Source organism: Coregonus lavaretus (genome assembly GCF_964263955.1).
Source record: "Coregonus lavaretus genome assembly, chromosome: 26".
Classification (NCBI taxonomy): Eukaryota; Metazoa; Chordata; class Actinopteri; order Salmoniformes; family Salmonidae; genus Coregonus; species Coregonus lavaretus.
The window spans coordinates 40,032,278-40,051,023 of record NC_140013.1 but is presented as its reverse complement, the minus strand read 5'-3'; the positions used below and the strand labels follow the sequence as shown (position 1 = coordinate 40,051,023).

Sequence of the window (18,746 nt, the reverse complement as noted above, 5' to 3'; positions counted from 1 at the left end):
AGCTGTGTTCTGATAGTTGGAGATGTGTATCGTGTTTTCAGGGTTGGGGTCAATTCCATTGAAATTCCAGTCAATTCAGGAAGTACACTGAACTTCCAATTCCAATTCTCTTTAATGCTTTTCAAGAGGACAATTTGGAATTGGAATTTGGTAAACTTTCTGAATTGACTGCAATTGAAACGACCCCAACCCTGCATGTTTTATCACTCTGACCTCTGACCTGAGGTCATCTCTGCCACTGCCAATGAGACGGCCCATCAGTCACATCATATCATATGGTCAAAGTGCTGTGAAACTGACAGGCACTAGGACCTTTTGGCTGTACACTAAGAAAATATCCATCTCAAATAACACTAACACACCCATTACTATACTGATGTTACCATTCATTTTTGCAAAGCTTTAGGAGAGGAAAGTACGTTGTACTTGTAACTCCCCTTGAGGACAGTGAGGATATCCGGGACAGACTAGAAGCAGCTTCACAAACATTAGGGCTATGCTCAGGAGGGCCTGGGGAGGAAAACCATTTATTTAGGGTCGCTTCAGCTCTTGATAACTTAGCAGGGCGGTGACAGAGGCTTTGTTCCTAGGGAATTGTGGGTAGGGCAGACAGGAAGTGGTCTGGTGAAGTGAATCAAAACCTCCACTGGGCCACTTCCTCTCTCCCTCCTTCTCCATCCATCCCCCTCTCTCGCTCTCCCTCTTTCTCCCTGTCTCCATCCATCCCTCCCTCCCTCTTTCTCTCATCTCTCTCCTCACACTCGACTAAATCATCTGTTTCTTCAAATCCTTAATGTCAGCTGATGATGAGGGTGGCCAAAGAGCCAGGGGCTAACTGGACCCAGACTGACATACAGTCTAATATGCTTCCTTGTAACATTGGAGAAACAGGACATCTCTTGGAAAACAAACAAGCAAATAAACAAGATAATGAGTGATCCATGTCCATCCACGACCTTTCACCTATTGAGTCCAAATCCCTGCACTTCCTGTGTCTCAGCCAATGAGAGCTCCCGGTTTGGTTGGGCCCAGTCTCAGTAGAAGGAGTACTGGTTCTCCACAGCTCTGGCCCTGCGTGTTCCGTCTGTGTCTTGGTAGTCCTCTGAGGCACCACTAGAGGGATCTAACAGACGTTCGGAGCTGTTGCTCCTGCTAACCAGCCCCCCTCCTCCCCCTCCGCTGCCTGGCTCACCACGGGAGAGGGAAGGAAGGGCGGTGGGTGAGGATGAGGAGCTGGAGGAGAGCGGGGTGTCGGAGGGGGGCGCCACCGGCTGTGAGACCCCAGGGAGGTGAAGGGTCGGCTGGGCTGGTTCAGTCCAGCAGCCTTGGTCCCTTGGTGGGGTGGGGAGCTGAGGCACGGTCACATCTGTGTGAGAGCAATAGAGAGAGACGGGATATCTGTCTGTAAGAAAAGAGCAGTGTTAAGAGGCCTGATACAGTTTTATTTTATGAAAATATCTTTCATTAAAATACCAAACATAAACACAAGTTAGTGTTGACCTCCTGTACCATCACCTCTCTTGGTGGGACAACAACAACAGCAGCAGTAGTGACACTGATAAAAACACGGCTGAGCAGCGTGTATCAATAAAGCTTTTTACACGCTGGACCAACAACCCACTCACTGTGTGTGTGTGTGTGTATGTGTTTAGGCCCAGGGCCCGGGGGAAACAGAGGGTCTCTTTATGAGTGTTCAGGCCTGCGGCTGGGCCTGCATGCAAAACCCCTGTTGTATAATCACTCCATCGCTCTCCTGTCTCTCCCCTGCACAGGAGGGCATTCATCCCCTGCCAGGCGAGAGGGTGAGGTGGGGTGCGGTGGGGGTTGGGGGGGGGGGCAGGTTCACTGGTTAAAACCTCTAGTTAAAACCTTTAAGACTGAGGAAAACATCAATCTGTCTGTGAGGTCATCGCACTGAAAGGTTGCTGTTTTTTCAAGCGATTCACAGGACTTACAGCACCCAGCGATGTTGTTGTTTACAGCCATTTACATTACATACATTTACGTCATTTAGCAGACGCTCTTATCCAGAGCGACTTACAGTTAGTGCATACATTATTATTTGTAATTTTCATACCCCATGGGAATCGAACCCACAACCCTGGCGTTGCAAACGCCATGCTCTACCAACTGAGCTACCTCCCTGCCAGCCATTCCCTCCCCTACCCTGGACGACGCTGGGCCAATTGTGCGCCGCCCCATTGGTCTCCCGGTTGCGGCCGGCTACAGCAGAGCCTGGATTCAAACCAGGATCTCTAGTGGCACAGCTAGCACTGCGATGCAGTGCCTTAGACCACTGCGCCACTCGGGAGACAGCCAGACGTCAGACTGTCCTGTTCAGTAACAAGGGTCAGATAGAGTTACCCAGGGGTGGTCAGAACTGATCACAAATGACTAACTGTTTCTAGAAGGACATTCTCAACATTGGACTAGTTAAGGGAGTGTGAGCTTTAGAGTGTGTATATAAACCTATGTTGTTCATGTTCAGGTGTGTGTGTGTGTATTGGGCGTACCTGTGGGGTGTATGTGTGTGTATACCTGTGTGTGTGTGTGTGTTGGGCGTACCTGTGGGGTGTATGTGTGTGTATACCTGTGGGGGTGTGTGTGTGTATGTGTGTGTGTGTGTGTTGGGCGTACCTGTGGGGTGTATGTGTGTGTATACCTGTGTGGGTGTGTGTTGGGCGTACCTGTGGGTGTGTGTGTGTGTGTGTGTGTGTGTGTTGGGCGTACCTGTGGGTGTGTGTGTGTGTGTGTTGGGCGTACCTGTGGGGTGTATGTGTGTGTGTGTGTGTGTGTGTGGGTGTGTGTTGGGCGTACCTGTGGGGTGTATGTGTGTGTATACCTGTGTGTGTGTGTGTGTGTTGGGCGTACCTGTGGGGTGTATGTGTGTGTATACCTGTGGGTGTGTGTGTGTGTGTGTGTGTTGGGCGTACCTGTGGGTGTGTGTGTGTGTGTGTGTGTGTGTGTGTGTGTTGGGCGTACCTGTGGGGTGTATGTGTGTGTATACCTGTGTGTGTGTGTGTGTGTTGGGCGTACCTGTGGGTGTGTGTGTGTGTGTGTGTGTGTTGGGCGTACCTGTGGGGTGTATGTGTGTGTGTGTGTGTGGGTGTGTGTTGGGCGTACCTGTGGGGGTACCCTGTACTTGTACGTAGGAACGCAGTGTGATGTCAGCAGAACCCCCTGACTCCAGAGGGATGGGGTGAGCATGGAAGTGCCTGAGCATGTCTGACACGGTGTGGAACCACAGATGATGAACGTGACACTGGCCGTTACCATTCACTGACAGACGCAGGTGCTGGGGGGAAGAGAGAGGGAGAGGAAGGGAATTGTGAGTAATATAAAGTTTCATTTATAACAGTCTTGTCCATTAATTGTAAGGGAGAGGTGAGAGGGGGAGGGGGAATAGAGGAGAGAGGAGTAGAGGGGGAAGAATAGAGAGAGATGAGAGGAGTAGAGGGGGAAGAATAGAGAGATGAGAGAGGAGTAGAGGGGGAAGAATAGAGAGAGATGAGAGAGGAGTAGAGGGGGAAGAATAGAGAGATGAGAGAGGAGTATAGAGGGGGAAGAATAGAGAAATGAGAGAGGAGTAGAGGGGGAAGAATAGAGAGATGAGAGGAGTAGAGGGGGAAGAATAGAGAGATGAGAGAGGAGTAGAGGGGGAAGAATAGAGAGATGAGAGGAGTAGAGGGGGAAGAATAGAGAGATGAGAGAGGAGTAGAGGGGGAAGAATAGAGAGAGATGAGAGAGGAGTAGAGGGGGAAGAATAGAGAGAGATGAGAGGAGTAGAGGGGGAAGAATAGAGAGAGATGAGAGGAGTAGAGGGGGAAGAATAGAGAGATGAGAGAGGAGTAGAGGGGGAAGAATAGAGAGAGATGAGAGAGGAGTAGAGGGGGAAGAATAGAGAGAGATGAGAGAGGAGTAGAGGGGGAAGAATAGAGAGAGGAGTAGAGGGGGAAGAATAGAGAGAGATGAGAGAGGAGTAGAGGGGGAAGAATAGAGAGATGAGAGAGGAGTAGAGGGGGAAGAATAGAGAGATGAGAGAGGAGTAGAGGGGGAAGAATAGAGAGATGAGAGAGGAGTAGAGGGGGAAGAATAGAGAGATGAGAGAGGAGTAGAGGGGGAAGAATAGAGAGATGAGAGAGGAGTAGAGGGGGAAGAATAGAGAGAGATGAGAGAGGAGTAGAGGGGGAAGAATAGAGAGATGAGAGAGGAGTAGAGGGGGAAGAATAGAGAGAGATGAGAGAGGAGTAGAGGGGGAAGAATAGAGAGATGAGAGAGGAGTAGAGGGGGAAGAATAGAGAGATGAGAGAGGAGTAGAGGGGGAAGAATAGAGAGATGAGAGAGGAGTAGAGGGGGAAGAATAGAGAGATGAGAGAGGAGTAGAGGGGGAAGAATAGAGAGAGGAGTAGAGAGGGGGAAGAATAGAGAGATGAGAGAGGAGTAGAGGGGGAAGAATAGAGAGAGATGAGAGAGGAGTAGAGGGGGAAGAATAGAGAGAGATGAGAGAGGAGTAGAGGGGGAAGAATAGAGAGATGAGAGGAGTAGAGGGGGAAGAATAGAGAGAGATGAGAGAGGAGTAGAGGGGGAAGAATAGAGAGAGATGAGAGGAGTAGAGGGGGAAGAATAGAGAGATGAGAGAGGAGTAGAGGGGGAAGAATAGAGAGATGAGAGAGGAGTAGAGGGGGAAGAATAGAGAGATGAGAGAGGAGTAGAGGGGGAAGAATAGAGAGAGATGAGAGAGGAGTAGAGGGGGAAGAATAGAGAGATGAGAGAGGAGTAGAGGGGGAAGAATAGAGAGATGAGAGAGGAGTAGAGGGGGAAGAATAGAGAGAGATGAGAGGAGTAGAGGGGGAAGAATAGAGAGATGAGAGAGGAGTAGAGAGGGGGAAGAATAGAGAGAGAGGAGTAGAGGGGGGGAAAGCAGGACATAATGCTGAGCTGTTGGAGGAGAGCCACAGAATGCCAAGACTGACACTGGAGGAGAGGAGGAGGCAGGAGAGGGCATGGGAACAGACCTGCTGCCCGCAGCCCCAGAGGGCATGGGAACAGGCCTGCTGCCCCAGAGGGCATGGGAACAGGCCTGCTGCCCCAGAGGGCATGGGAACAGACCTGCTGCCCACAGCCCCAGAGGGCATGGGAACAGACCTGCTGCCTGCAGCCCCAGAGGGCATGGGAACAGGCCTGCTGCCCGCAGCCCCAGAGGGCATGGGAACAGGCCTGCTGCCTGCAGCCCCAGAGGGCATGGGAACAGGCCTGCTGCCCCAGAGGGCATGGGAACAGGCCTGCTGCCCGCAGCCCCAGAGGGCATGGGAACAGACCTGTCTCTACTAGAGGATACAGCCCAATCCCAAATCGACTCCTATGCCCTACGTAGAGATCTGACTGGATTTGACAGGTGTAAGCAATATGGTAATAGCTCCACCTTGCCCTGTGATAGGCTAGGTTAAAGTTACACCATATTGCTTATACCAATCAAATGCTCTCAGATCTCCACAAGTGCGTAGGGCGTAGGGCTTAGGGGTTGATTTGGGATTTGGCCTACCCTACAATACACTGTGCATGCCTATAATACCCATACCAATACTTTGGTCTGGGCTAAACAGAGACATTCTAAATAGTCTGGCAACCTGTCCTGTTTCCTGAAAGCAAATCCTTCCGTTGGCATCTTATGTTTTAAGATCAGTGCATGTGAAGGGGAGGAGGAAGTGGTAGACCGCCTGTGATTGGCTGACCTTGGCGTTCCCCTGTATGTGATTGGCTGACCTTGGCGTTGCCCTGTATGTGATTGGCTGACCGTGGCGTTGCCCTGTATGTGATTGGCTCACCTTAGCTTTGCCCTGGAAGTTAAAGGTGAGGACGTACTCTCCCGGCCGCGTCTCGCTTTGGCGAATCACAAACAGCCCGTGGCTCCTAGCTCCGCCCGCCAGCACCAGTTGGGCAGCCCGCACACGCGACAACGTCCCGTGGAACCATGGGTAGTCTGCCAGGCTGGGGTCCGCCTCTGCCTCGGTCGCCCCCTCACCTAGAACCCCTGAAGGGAGGAGACAAAGATGAAAGATCACATGATAAAAAGGTAGACCACACCTTCTGTAGCCGACACTGACCTTTTCAAACTATGTACATGTGTGTTAATATATACACTGAGTGGACAAAACATTTAAGAACACCTTCCTAATATTGAGTTGCACCTTAGAACAGCCTCAATTCTTTATTGCATGGACTCTACAAGGTGTCGAAAGCGTTCCACAGGGATGCTGGCCCAATGCTTCCCACAGTTGTCAAGTTGGCTGGATGTCCTTTGGGTGGGGACCATTCTTGATACGCACGGAAAACCCAGCAGCGTTGCAGTTCTTAACACACTCAAACCGGTGTGCCTGGCACCTACTACCATACCCCGTTCAAAGGCACTTACATATTTTGTCTTGCCCATTCACCCTCTGAATGGCACACGTACACAATCCATGTCTCAAGGCTTAAAAGTCGTTCTTTAACCTGTCTCCTCTCCTTCATCTACACTGATTGAAGTGGATTTAACAGGTGACATCAATAAGGGATCATCGCTTTCACATGGATTCACCTGGTCAGTCTGTAATGGGATATTTGCCATTTAGCAGACACTTACCCAGGCGTGAAAGTAGAATGAATTTCTTCCCAGTACGGGACCTCCTATATGTGCACGCGCTTGCACCCAAAAATGTTATGGACCTAATCATAGAATTACATATAGAATCCCTATTAATAGGATCTCTGTGGGCCTAGTCGTAAAGATTTGTAATTTAACTTTTAAAACCTTTTATTGTGGCATAAACACAACCAGTCATGATGCTTTTTAATTTAATTTTAATTTTAATTTTATTTAACTAGGCAAGTCAGTTAAAAACAAATTCTTATTTACAATGACGGCCTACACCGGCCAAACCCGGACAACGCTGGGCCAATTGTGCGCCGCCCTCTGGGACTCTCAATCACGGCCGGTTGTGATACAGCCTGGAATCGAACCAGTGCCTTAGACCACTGCGCCACTCGGGAGCCCATCTGATTGTCAAACAATCCCTTCAAAAGGGATCCTTTACTAGGCTACCCCCACACGTTCATCCACTCGCAACATATTTCCACCCTCCAAACAGTGGTGAATGGAACGAGACATCTGTTACACAAAACAACAAAAAGTGTCATGACATTTGGCGAATGTCATTAGGCCAGAATTTATGCGTCCACTGCTGTCCGCACGCGTCTCGGTGTCGGCCACCCATCTCTGCCTTGGCAAACTTTCAGTGTTCTCGTTTAACCACATTGCATTTTGGAGCGCAGACTATACCAACCATTTTCAAGTCCATTCGCTCATTTGTCATGCCTCTGACATGCTGTAATGATACAAAATGGTGTAATAGCCGACAGTTTTCTTGACATTTTGTTTTAATTATTGTGATAGGCTCATGTTTTACCGGTACGGAGTACCCCCACTATTTATTTTGCCAGGTTGCCGGACCGGACCACCAAAGATATATAACTAACCCAAGATAGTTAATCTGTGTCATTTACAGTGGGAGCAAATTATGCTTAGTCGTTAGAACAAGCAAGCAGGTGGGCAAAGATGTTCTAGCATGTATTTGCATATTTCCGTTAGGGAACACCTCCTCTGTGAAGTGTGCGTGTGCGCAAACTCAATTCGACCTTGCACTCCTTCTAAACAACCAATTTTTTTTTTTTTTACTTTGGCAAAGCGTCAAGTCTATAGTGCACTGTGTTCGTAAACATTTTATAGTTTGGGGGAACAGAAACATTTATTGAGATCAGATGTTTCATCGATGAGAAAATGTGCAGAATGTCGGCCCAGTTTCACCTAGTTCCATCCTCTCCCACTACCCGCGACTGGACTTCCTCTCACTACCATATTTGGTAGTGAGGAAACATTCTAAATGGATGCTTCAGCTTTATAGCCCCTGGGTTTCCCCTTCTGTCTGTGGTGCTGCCTTACCTTCACCCCTGATTTTTATCCAAAGCGACAGTCGTGCGTGCATACAGTTTTTATGTAGTGGTGGTCCCGGGAATCAAACCCACTATCCTGGCGTTGCAAGCACCATTCTCTTCCAGCTGAGCTACTGTTTCCCTTACCTGTGGTGGGGCTTTTCCCCTGGGCCTCTGGGGACTGGAGGAAGCGCTCCAGGGGGACATGGGATGGGTGCTGGGTGAAGGGTAGTTCTCTGCAGCGGACAGAGGGGGCGCTATACAGTTCTGCTAATGCTGAGCCACAGGATCTCTCAGGGGCGCGATGGACACCTGAACACAAACACAACATTAGAAGATACAACCTTATACAGCAGCCAGATTGACAGCACATCCATTTCCCTCAAAAGGCAATGTGTGAGGTTAGGTTATGTGTGTGTGTGAGGTTAGGTTAGGTTATGTGTGTGTGTGAGGTTAGGTTATGTGTGTGTGTGTGTGTTTTGTCTCACCCTCTGACAGAAGCTCACAGCTGCAGGAGGCCACCATGGAGAACTCTTTAGACGCCTGGCCGTGGGGACATGACGCCAGCTCAATGTCATCTCCACTGTCCCTGGGTCACACACACACACACACACACACACACAGATCAGACACAGCACACACACACACACACACAAAATGTATCTCTGTTTATGACCATCTAAATACATGCATGGACTGAACAGACAAACTCACTGTACCAGAAAAACTCAGAGCGTGAAATAGTGTGAGAGAGGGATCTGTCAAAAACTCTTACAGGGTGATTAATGACTGTGCTGTTCCCTCCCTCCTCCTTAGTGAACAGTAAATATTTATCCCTCCATTTACCCAGGTTCCATGCAGTCCTGGATGTCAGCGACCCAGGAGTTTTTTTGTAGCGAGTCGATGGTCTCCAGGATATATTCACCTCCATTTTCCACCTGTGGAGAGAACACACCAAACCACAGAACAGAACAGTTACAGTGTGAGTCCAGAGGAGAGACAGAGAGAGTTCTGAACACACTGCAAGAAAGTCAAGTAGGCAGTTAGTTTGGTTTGTCAGGTCAGGTCAGGTAGTGTCCATAAGGTAGTGTTGTGAGAGGTAAAACAGGTAGAAGACAGGGTAGTGTTGTGGTTTCTTACCCTTACCTTCAGGACGAAGGTGTTGTCTTTGTCAGGCATCTCCAGGGGCATGGTGGTCCTCACCTCCACGATGGCAGACAGAGGGATGCTCACCTTGGGCTTTGACGACTGTTGGAAAAACACACACAGATGGATCACATTCCTTTTAGATATACATTTAAATGTTCTATTTGTGTGTGTGTGTGCCTGTGTGTGTGTGTGTGTGTGTGTGTGTGTCTGAGAGGCTGTAGGTGTTGCAGTAGAGGCTGTAGGTGTTGCAGTAGAGGCTGTAGGTGTTGCAGTAGAGGCTGTGGGTGTTGCAGTAGAGGCTGTGGGTGTTGCACTAGAGGCTGTGGGTGTTGCACTAGAGGCTGTGGGTGTTGCAGTACAGGCTGTAGGTGTTGCAGTAGAGGCTGTGGGTGTTGCAGTAGAGGCTGTGGGTGTTGCAGTAGAGGCTGTAGGTGTTGCAGTAGAGGCTGTGGGTGTTGCAGTAGAGGCTGTAGGTGTTGCAGTAGAGGCTGTGGGTGTTGCACTAGAGGCTGTGGGTGTTGCAGTAGAGACTGTAGGTGTTGCAGTAGAGGCTGTAGGTGTTGCAGTAGAGGCTGTAGGTGTTGCAGTAGAGGCTGTGGGTGTTGCAGTAGAGGCTGTAGGTGTTGCAGTAGAGGCTGTGGGTGTTGCACTAGAGGCTGTGGGTGTTGCAGTAGAGGCTGTGGGTGTTGCAGTGGAGGCTGTATGTGTTGCAGTAGAGGCTGTAGGTGTTGCAGTAGAGACTGTAGGTGTTGCAGTAGAGGCTGTGGGTGTTGCAGTAGAGGCTGTAGGTGTTGCAGTGGAGGCTGTAGGTGTTGCAGTAGAGGCTGTAGGTGTTGCAGTAGAGGCTGTAGGTGTTGCAGTAGAGGCTGTAGGTGTTGCAGTGGAAGCTGTAGGTGTTGCAGTAGAGGCTGTAGGTGTTGCAGTAGAGGCTGTAGGTGTTGCAGTAGAGGCTGTAGGTGTTGCAGTAGAGGCTGTAGGTGTTGCACTAGAGGATGTGGGTGTTGCAGTAGAGGCTGTGGGTGTTGCACTAGAGGCTGTGGGTGTTGCACTAGAGGCTGTGGGTGTTGCACTAGAGGCTGTGGGTGTTGCACTAGAGGCTGTGGGTGTTGCACTAGAGGCTGTGGGTGTTGCACTAGAGGCTGTGGGTGTTGCAGGAGAGGCTGTGGGTGTTGCAGTAGAGGCTGTGGGTGTTGCAGTAGAGGCTGTGGGTGTTGCAGTAGAGGCTGTGGGTGTTGCAGTAGAGGCTGTGGGTGTTGCAGTAGAGGCTGTAAGTGTTGCAGTAGAGGCTGTAGGTGTTGAACTAGAGGCTGTAGGTGTTGAACTAGAGGCTGTGGGTGTTGCACTAGAGGCTGTAAGTGTTGCACTAGAGGCTGTGGGTGTTGCAGTAGAGGCTGTAGGTGTTGCAGTAGAGGCTGTAGGTGTTGCAGTAGAGGCTGTAGGTGTTGCAGTAGAGGCTGTAGGTGTTGCAGTAGAGGCTGTAGGTGTTGCACTAGAGGCTGTGGGTGTTGCAGTAGAGGCTGTAGGTGTTGCAGTAGAGGCTGTAGGTGTTGCACTAGAGGCTGTGGGTGTTGCACTAGAGACTGTAGGTGTTGCAGTAGAGGCTATGGGTGTTGCACTAGAGACTGTAGGTGTTGCAGTAGAGGCTGTAGGTGTTGCAGTAGAGGCTGTGGGTGTTGCACTAGAGGCTGTAGGTGTTGCACTAGAGGCTGTAGGTGTTGCAGTAGAGGCTGTGGGTGTTGCACTAGAGGCTGTGGGTGTTGCAGTAGAGGCTGTGGGTGTTGCACTAGAGGCTGTAGGTGTTGCAGTAGAGGCTGTGGGTGTTGCAGTAGAGGCTGTAGGTGTTGCAGTAGAGGCTGTAGGTGTTGCACTAGAGGCTGTAGGTGTTGCAGTAGAGGCTGTGGGTGTTGCAGTAGAGGCTGTGGGTGTTTCAGTAGAGGCTGTGGGTGTTGCACTAGAGGCTGTAGGTGTTGCAGTAGAGGCTGTAGGTGTTGCAGTAGAGGCTTAGGTGTTGAAGTAGAGGCTGTGGGTGTTGCAGTAGAGGCTGTGGGTGTTGCACTAGAGGATGTGGGTGTTGCACTAGAGGATGTGGGTGTTGCAGTAGAGGCTGTAGGTGTTGCAGTAGAGGCTGTGGGTGTTGCAGTAGAGGCTGTGGGTGTTGCAGTAGAGGCTGTGGGTGTTGCAGTAGAGGCTGTAGGTGTTGCACTAGAGGCTGTAGGTGTTGCAGTAGAGACTGTAGGTGTTGCAGTAGAGGCTGTAGGTGTTGCAGTAGAGGCTGTGGGTGTTGCAGTAGAGGCTGTAGGTGTTGCAGTAGAGGCTGTGGGTGTTGCAGTAGAGGCTGTGGGTGTTTCAGTAGAGGCTGTGGGTGTTGCACTAGAGGCTGTAGGTGTTGCAGTAGAGGCTGTAGGTGTTGCAGTAGAGGCTTAGGTGTTGAAGTAGAGGCTGTGGGTGTTGCAGTAGAGGCTGTGGGTGTTGCACTAGAGGATGTGGGTGTTGCAGTAGAGGATGTGGGTGTTGCAGTAGAGGCTGTAGGTGTTGCACTAGAGGCTGTAGGTGTTGCAGTAGAGACTGTAGGTGTTGCAGTAGAGGCTGTGGGTGTTGCACTAGAGGCTGTGGGTGTTGCACTAGAGGCTGTGGGTGTTGCACTAGAGGCTGTGGGTGTTGCACTAGAGGCTATGGGTGTTGCACTAGAGGCTGTGGGTGTTGCACTAGAGGCTGTAGGTGTTGCACTAGAGGCTGTAGGTGTTGCACTAGAGGCTGTAGGTGTTGCACTAGAGGCTGTAGGTGTTGCACTAGAGGCTGTAGGTGTTGCAGTAGAGGCTGTAGGTGTTGCAGTAGAGACTGTAGGTGTTGCAGTAGAGGCTGTGGGTGTTGCAGTAGAGGCAGTAGGTGTTTCAGTAGAGGCTGTAGGTGTTGCACTAGAGGCTGTAAGTGTTGCACTAGAGGCTGTGGGTGTTGCACTAGAGGCTGTAGGTGTTGCACTAGAGGCTGTGGGTGTTGCACTAGAGGCTGTGGGTGTTGCAGTAGAGGCTGTAGGTGTTGCAGTAGAGGCTGTAGGTGTTGCAGTAGAGGCTGTAGGTGTTGCAGTAGAGGCTGTAGGTGTTGCACTAGAGGCTGTGGGTGTTGCACTAGAGGCTGTGGGTGTTGCAGTAGAGGATGTAGGTGTTGCAGTAGAGGCTGTAGGTGTTGCACTAGAGAGTGTGGGTGTTGCACTAGAGGCTGTGGGTGTTGCAGTAGAGGCTGTGGGTGTTGCAGTAGAGGCGGGAGGTGTTGCAGTAGAGGCTGTAGGTGTTGCAGTAGAGGCTGTGGGTGTTGCACTAGAGGCTGTGGGTGTTGCAGTAGAGGCTGTGGGTGTTGCACTAGAGGCTGTGGGTGTTGGAGTAGAGGCTGTAGGTGTTGCAGTAGAGGCTGTAGGTGTTGCAGTAGAGGCTGTAGGTGTTGCAGTAGAGGCTGTAGGTGTTGCACTAGAGGCTGTAGGTGTTGCACTAGAGGCTGTAGGTGTTGCACTAGAGGCTGTAGGTGTTGCAGTAGAGGCTGTAGGTGTTGTAGTAGAGGCTGTGGGTGTTGCAGTAGAGGCTGTGGGTGTTGCAGTAGAGGCTGTAGGTGTTGCAGTAGAGGCTGTGGGTGTTGCAGTAGAGGCTGTGGGTGTTGCAGTAGAGGCTGTAGGTGTTGCAGTAGAGGCTGTGGGTGTTGCAGTAGAGGCTGTGGGTGTTGCAGTAGAGGCTTAGGTGTTGAAGTAGAGGCTGTGGGTGTTGCAGTAGAGGCAGTAGGTGTTTCAGTAGAGGCTGTGGGTGTTGCACTAGAGGCTGTGGGTGTTGAACTAGAGGCTGTAGGTGTTGCACTAGAGGCTGTAAGTGTTGCACTAGAGGCTGTGGGTGTTGCACTAGAGGCTGTAGGTGTTGCACTAGAGGCTGTGGGTGTTGCACTAGAGGCTGTGGGTGTTGCAGTAGAGGCTGTAGCTGTTGCACTAGAGGCTGTAGGTGTTGCACTAGAGACTGTAGGTGTTGCACTAGAGGCTGTAAGTGTTGCACTATAGGCTGTGGGTGTTGCACTAGAGGCTGTAGGTGTTGCACTAGAGGCTGTGGGTGTTGCACTAGAGGCTGTAGGTGTTGCACTAGAGGCTGTGGGTGTTGCAGTAGAGGCTGTAGGTGTTGCAGTAGAGGCTGTAGGTGTTGCAGTAGAGGCTGTAGGTGTTGCAGTAGAGGCTGTAGGTGTTGCACTAGAGGCTGTGGGTGTTGCAGTAGAGGATGTAGGTGTTGCAGTAGAGGATGTAGGTGTTGCAGTAGAGGCTGTAGGTGTTGCACTAGAGAGTGTGGGTGTTGCACTAGAAGCTGTGGGTGTTGCAGTAGAGGCTGTGGGTGTTGCAGTAGAGGCTGTAGGTGTTGCAGTAGAGGCTGTGGGTGTTGCACTAGAGGCTGTGGGTGTTGCAGTAGAGGCTGTGGGTGTTGCAGTAGAGGCTGTGGGTGTTGCAGTAGAGGCTGTAGGTGTTGCAGTAGAGGCTGTAGGTGTTGCACTAGAGGCTGTAGGTGTTGCAGTAGAGGCTGTAGGTGTTGCACTAGAGGCTGTGGGTGTTGCAGTAGAGGCTGTAGGTGTTGCAGTAGAGGCTGTAGGTGTTGCACTAGAGGCTGTAGGTGTTGCAGTAGAGGCTGTAGGTGTTGTAGTAGAGGCTGTAGGTGTTGCAGTAGAGGCTGTGGGTGTTGCAGTAGAGGCTGTAGGTGTTGCAGTAGAGGCTGTGGGTGTTGCAGTAGAGGCTGTGGGTGTTGCAGTAGAGGCTGTAGGTGTTGCAGTAGAGGCTGTAGGTGTTGCACTAGAGGCTGTGGGTGTTGCACTAGAGGCTGTAGGTGTTGCACTAGAGGCTGTGGGTGTTGCACTAGAGGCTGTAGGTGTTGCACTAGAGGCTGTGGGTGTTGCACTAGAGGCTGTAGGTGTTGCACTAGAGGCTGTGGGTGTTGCACTAGAGGCTGTAGGTGTTGCACTAGAGGCTGTAGGTGTTGCAGTAGAGGCTGTAGGTGTTGCACTAGAGGCTTTGGGTGTTGCAGTAGAGGCTGTAGGTGTTGCACTAGAGGCTGTGGGTGTTGCACTAGAGGCTGTGGGTGTTGCACTAGAGGCTGTAGGTGTTGCAGTAGAGGCTGTGGTGTTGCAGTAGAGGCTGTGGGTGTTGCACTAATAATAATAATATGCCATTTAGCAGACGCTTTTATCCAAAGCGACTTAGTCATGCGTGCATACATTTTTGTGTATGGGTGGTCCCGGGGATCGAACCCACTACCTTGGCGTTTCAAGCGCCGTGCTCTACCAGCTGAGCTACAGAGGACCAGGCTGTAGGTGTTGCACTAGAGGCTGCTGGTGTTGCAGTAGAGGCTGTAGGTGTTGCAGTAGAGGCTGTAGGTGTTGCAGTAGAGGCTGTGGGTGTTGCAGTAGAGACTGTAGGTGTTGCAGTAGAGGCTGTAGGTGTTGCAGTAGAGGCTGTGGGTGTTGCAGTAGAGGCTGTAGGTGTTGCAGTAGAGGCTGTGGGTGTTGCAGTAGAGGCTGTGGGTGTTGCAGTAGAGGCTGTGGGTGTTGCAGTAGAGGCTGTAGGTGTTGCAGTAGAGGCTGTAGGTGTTGCAGTAGAGGCTGTGGGTGTTGCAGTAGAGGCTTGTCAGTTGATCTGTCTTCATCTTCATCTCCCTGTATGACTGAGTAGCCGCCCTGAGCCCTCCACTCCACTCATCTCCGGGGGAAGAATATCGAAGGGCACTTCCTGTATCTAAAGGGATATTTCCTGTTCCTCTTGTCCCACTGAGATCACATCACATCCTTGGCAACAGTCAAGAAGACCCTGGCTGCATTAAAAAACTGTACGTGAAAAATGGTTTCACTAATCTCATCTGACATGGACTGGATTGATGAAAGCACTATGGAGGAGACTTACCGACTTCTATAGGAGTCAAATCTTCAAGGAAAGAAGGAAGTGTTTAGGTACTGGTCCTTTGTCTGTTATAAGGCAGGGCCTGCCTGCCTGATTGATTGATTGATTGATTGATTGATTGATTGATTGATTGATTGATTGATTGATGGGGCCTGAGGAAGAGCATCCGGACCAGACCGGCCAGGCAAGTTCCACTCTATGACTCGGATACTCAGTCTCACAGACACTGTTGACTCTACAGAGCGTTGGCTTGTGAGAACCTGCACCCATATCCACAAAGCCTCTCAGAGTAGGAGTGCTGACCTAGGATCAGGTCCACACAATATTATTAATTATGATCTAAAAGTCAAAACTGATGCTGGATCAGCACTCCGACTCTAAGAGGCTTTGTGGATACGGACCCTGATAAGACAACCCGTAGTGAAGCAGTCAATTCTACGTCTCTGTTGAGAGGTACTGTACATCTTTCAGGCAACACAGTGTCTTTGTGGTCATTAGTCAGTGGACCTGGATCACAACAAGAAGTGGGTTTTCTTTTCCACATCAGTGACTGAATCAGTTTCAGGATTGCATGACAGCTTCTAGAGGAACTGAAACCGTTGTAGATGTGAAACAGCCCATCATGACATGTCATCATATCCCTATTAGTGTGTGCAATTCATTTGTCTTTATAGTGTGGTGATGGTGGAACTGCAGTCCCTTATGATGAGTTCCGATGTTTTGTGGCCCCCACCCCAATCAAAGTTGTCCATCCCTGATTTAGTGTTTATAATCTCTATCCCCCTCCCTCCCTCCCTCCCTCCCTCGCCCTCTCTATCGCCCCTCCCTCGCCATCTCTATCTCCCCCCCCCTCTCCCCTCCTCCCTCGTCCTCTCTATCGCCCCTCCCTCGCCATCTCTATCTCCCCCCCCCTCTCCCCTCCTCCCTCTCTCTCTCCCCCTCCCTCCCTCCCTCCCTCCTCCCTCCCTCCCTCCCTCCCTCCTCCCTCCCTCTCTATCCCCCTCACCCCTCCCTCTCTCTATCCCTCCTCCCTCTCTCTATACCTCCTCCCCCTCTCATCCCCCTCCATCCCCTCCCTCCATCCCCCTCCCTCCATCCCCTCCCTCCATCCCCTCCCTCCATCCCCCTCCATCCCCTCCCTCCATCCCCTCCCTCCATCCCCCCCCTCCATCCCCCTCCTCCATCCCCTCCCTCCATCCCCCTCCTCCATCCCCTCCCTCCATCCCCCTCCTCCATCCCCTCCCTCCATCCCCCTCCTCCATCCCCTCCCTCCTCCATCCCCTCCCTCCATCCCCCTCCTCCATCCCCTCCCTCCATCCCCCTCCCTCCATCCCCTCCCTCCATCCCCTCCCTCCATCCCCCTCCATCCCCTCCCTCCATCCCCTCCCTCCATCCCCCCCCTCCATCCCCCTCCTCCATCCCCTCCCTCCATCCCCTCCCTCCATCCCCCCCCTCCATCCCCCTCCTCCATCCCCTCCCTCCATCCCCCTCCTCCATCCCCTCCCTCCTCCATCCCCTCCCTCCATCCCCCTCCTCCATCCCCTCCCTCCATCCCCTCCCTCCATCCCCCTCCTCCATCCCCTCCCTCCATCCCCCTCCTCCATCCCCCTCCCTCCATCCCCCTCCTCCATCCCCCTCCCTCCATCCCCCTCCTCCATCCCCCTCCTCCATCCCCTCCCTCCATCCCCTCCCTCCATCCCCTCCCTCCATCCCCTCCCTCCATCCCCCTCCTCCATCCCCTCCCTCCATCCCCCTCCTCCATCCCCCTCCCTCCATCCCCCACCTCCATCCCCCTCCTCCATCCCCCACCTCCATCCCCCACCTCCATCCCCCTCCTCCATCCCCTCCATCCATCCCCTCCCTCCATCCCCCTCCTCCATCCCCCTCCCTCTATGTGTTTTGTGTGTTTGTGTGCCCACGTCCATATACTGTAACTCTACCTTGGGTGGTACGTAGAACTCCAACAGGAACTTGTCACCCCCCTCGTCCCTCCTGGTCTTCCTCAGCAGCAACCTACACTTCTGCCACTGAACCGCCCCCAAACAGTTAGTGTCATCAGCCACCATGTAGCGCAGCGCCCCCTCTCTCTGGATCTCCAGCAGCTCAGCCTTGTGCCCCTGGGACCCCCTGGGAAGACGCAGTCTCTGGGACCATCTCTCCCCGCCTGGCTCCCCTCCTCCCACTCCTCCGTTGGCCCTTCTGGCCCCCCCGGACCCCCCTACAGGGTCTGGTTCAGGGGAGGCGCGGCGGTGCCAGATCTCCTTCACCCCGTCCACCACACACAGACTCATGTTCCTCAGAGAGAATCCCTTCTTGAAACGGGCCTTGGGGTGTCCCACTGACACGTCCTCTGAGCTGCGTGACTGGCCCAGAGCAGAGGGCTTGTGGGCCGGCTGGGGGGCGCGGGAGGTGGCCATGAAGGAGGAACTCCCTCCTACTCCTAAACCTCCACTATCCATACTGTCCAGGGACTCGCTAGAGGCACCGGCGTCCTTGCGCCGGTGGTAGAGGTCGTTGTGTCCGTAGGGCAGGGGGCAGCCCTGGATGCCCAGGAAGGGAACGATGCTGTATTTGGGGGGAGCGTTGGAGTCGTCGTCCCCTGGCAAGAGCGAGGCCTGGTGGTCCCTGGCCTGGGTGAGAGCAACAGAGAAACACTCCAGGAAGTGTCTGGCAAAGTGCTGCGAGAAGCTGCTGTCGGCGCCCGGTGAGTCGTAGCACGGGTTCTCTGACAGGAAGCGGTGGAACTTGTGGGCAAAGTCGGCGGCGGAGGCGCGGGCATGGAGCTCGCAGAACTCTCGCCAGTCGGGCAGCGGGCATGAGGAGAACTCCGGGCTGCCGGGCACCGCCGCACCGTTCATCACTGGGCCATGCCAACCCGCCTGGGAGAGGCTGAGAGAGAAGAGAGAGGGAAAGGAAGAGAGAGAGATGTTAGAGAGAGTGTGGGGGGGGGGTCCTTTCATCACCAAGCCGTGCCAACACACCGTGTGTGCGTGCTTGTGTGTGTGTCACCAATACACATAACAGTGAGAATGTGTGGATCCTAGCATTTACAATGACAGCGCCAACAGAATAACAGTCCCTGTCTGGGAGAGCGTGTCGTGTGAACAACAGAAGACGTGGGAATGAAAACAGACTGCTGAGGCTGGGAGATCATGAGCGTGTTTGTCATTTCCCTAAATAGAGGCGACAGGCCCAGTCCTCCTCTCTCTATAGAAGAACGATCTCTCCACACAGCCCTCCTGCACTGACACACATCACAATCACACGGCTCATACCAGCTGACATCATCTGTTGTAAAGAGGTTATTGACATGGACATGACTAAAGCCAGATGGAATCTGCAGGAAATTCTTTATTTTTAATCATTTTTATCCTGCTGTGTTCATCTAATCAAAATAAATCTGTATGTTTTGTACCAGTGTTTGGTTTGGAATTCTACAGATAGCATGAGTCAAGCACAGATAAGTGTTTGTTCATCACCTACAGTGGGGGAAAAAAGTATTTAATCAGCCACCAATTGTGCAAGTTCTCCCACTTAAAAAGATGAGAGAGGCCTGTAATTTTCATCATAGGTACACGTCAACTATGACAGACAAAATGAGAAAAAAAAATCTAGAAAATCAAATTGGAGGATTTTTTATGAATTTATTTGCAAATTATGGTGGAAAATAAGTATTTGGTCAATAACAAAAGTTTCTCAATACTTTGTTATATACCCTTTATTG

General features: G+C 51.9%; 1 protein-coding gene across 2 annotated transcripts; it reads right to left on the bottom strand.

The window, feature by feature from the left end:
* Window positions 1–1,034: 1,034 nt before the first annotated feature.
* Window positions 1,035–17,911, bottom strand: sh2b2 (SH2B adaptor protein 2; the record flags this gene model as incomplete). 2 transcript variants are annotated; one of them, XM_084142522.1, is made up of 8 exons in its annotated part: window positions 16,963–17,911; window positions 9,109–9,216; window positions 8,815–8,906; window positions 8,457–8,557; window positions 8,116–8,280; window positions 5,826–6,031; window positions 3,124–3,295; window positions 1,035–1,402 (listed from the first exon to the last, which is right to left on the bottom strand). In XM_084142522.1, exons 1-8 carry the CDS (start codon window positions 17,878–17,880, stop codon window positions 1,035–1,037), a joined length of 2,130 nt encoding a protein of 709 aa, XP_083998648.1. In that variant the 5' UTR covers window positions 17,881–17,911. The 2 variants fall into 2 exon arrangements, with proteins under 2 accessions (XP_083998648.1, XP_083998647.1); XM_084142521.1 differs by having other exon boundaries at window positions 9,115–9,216; window positions 16,963–17,904.
* Between the last annotated feature and the right edge of the window lie 835 nt (window positions 17,912–18,746).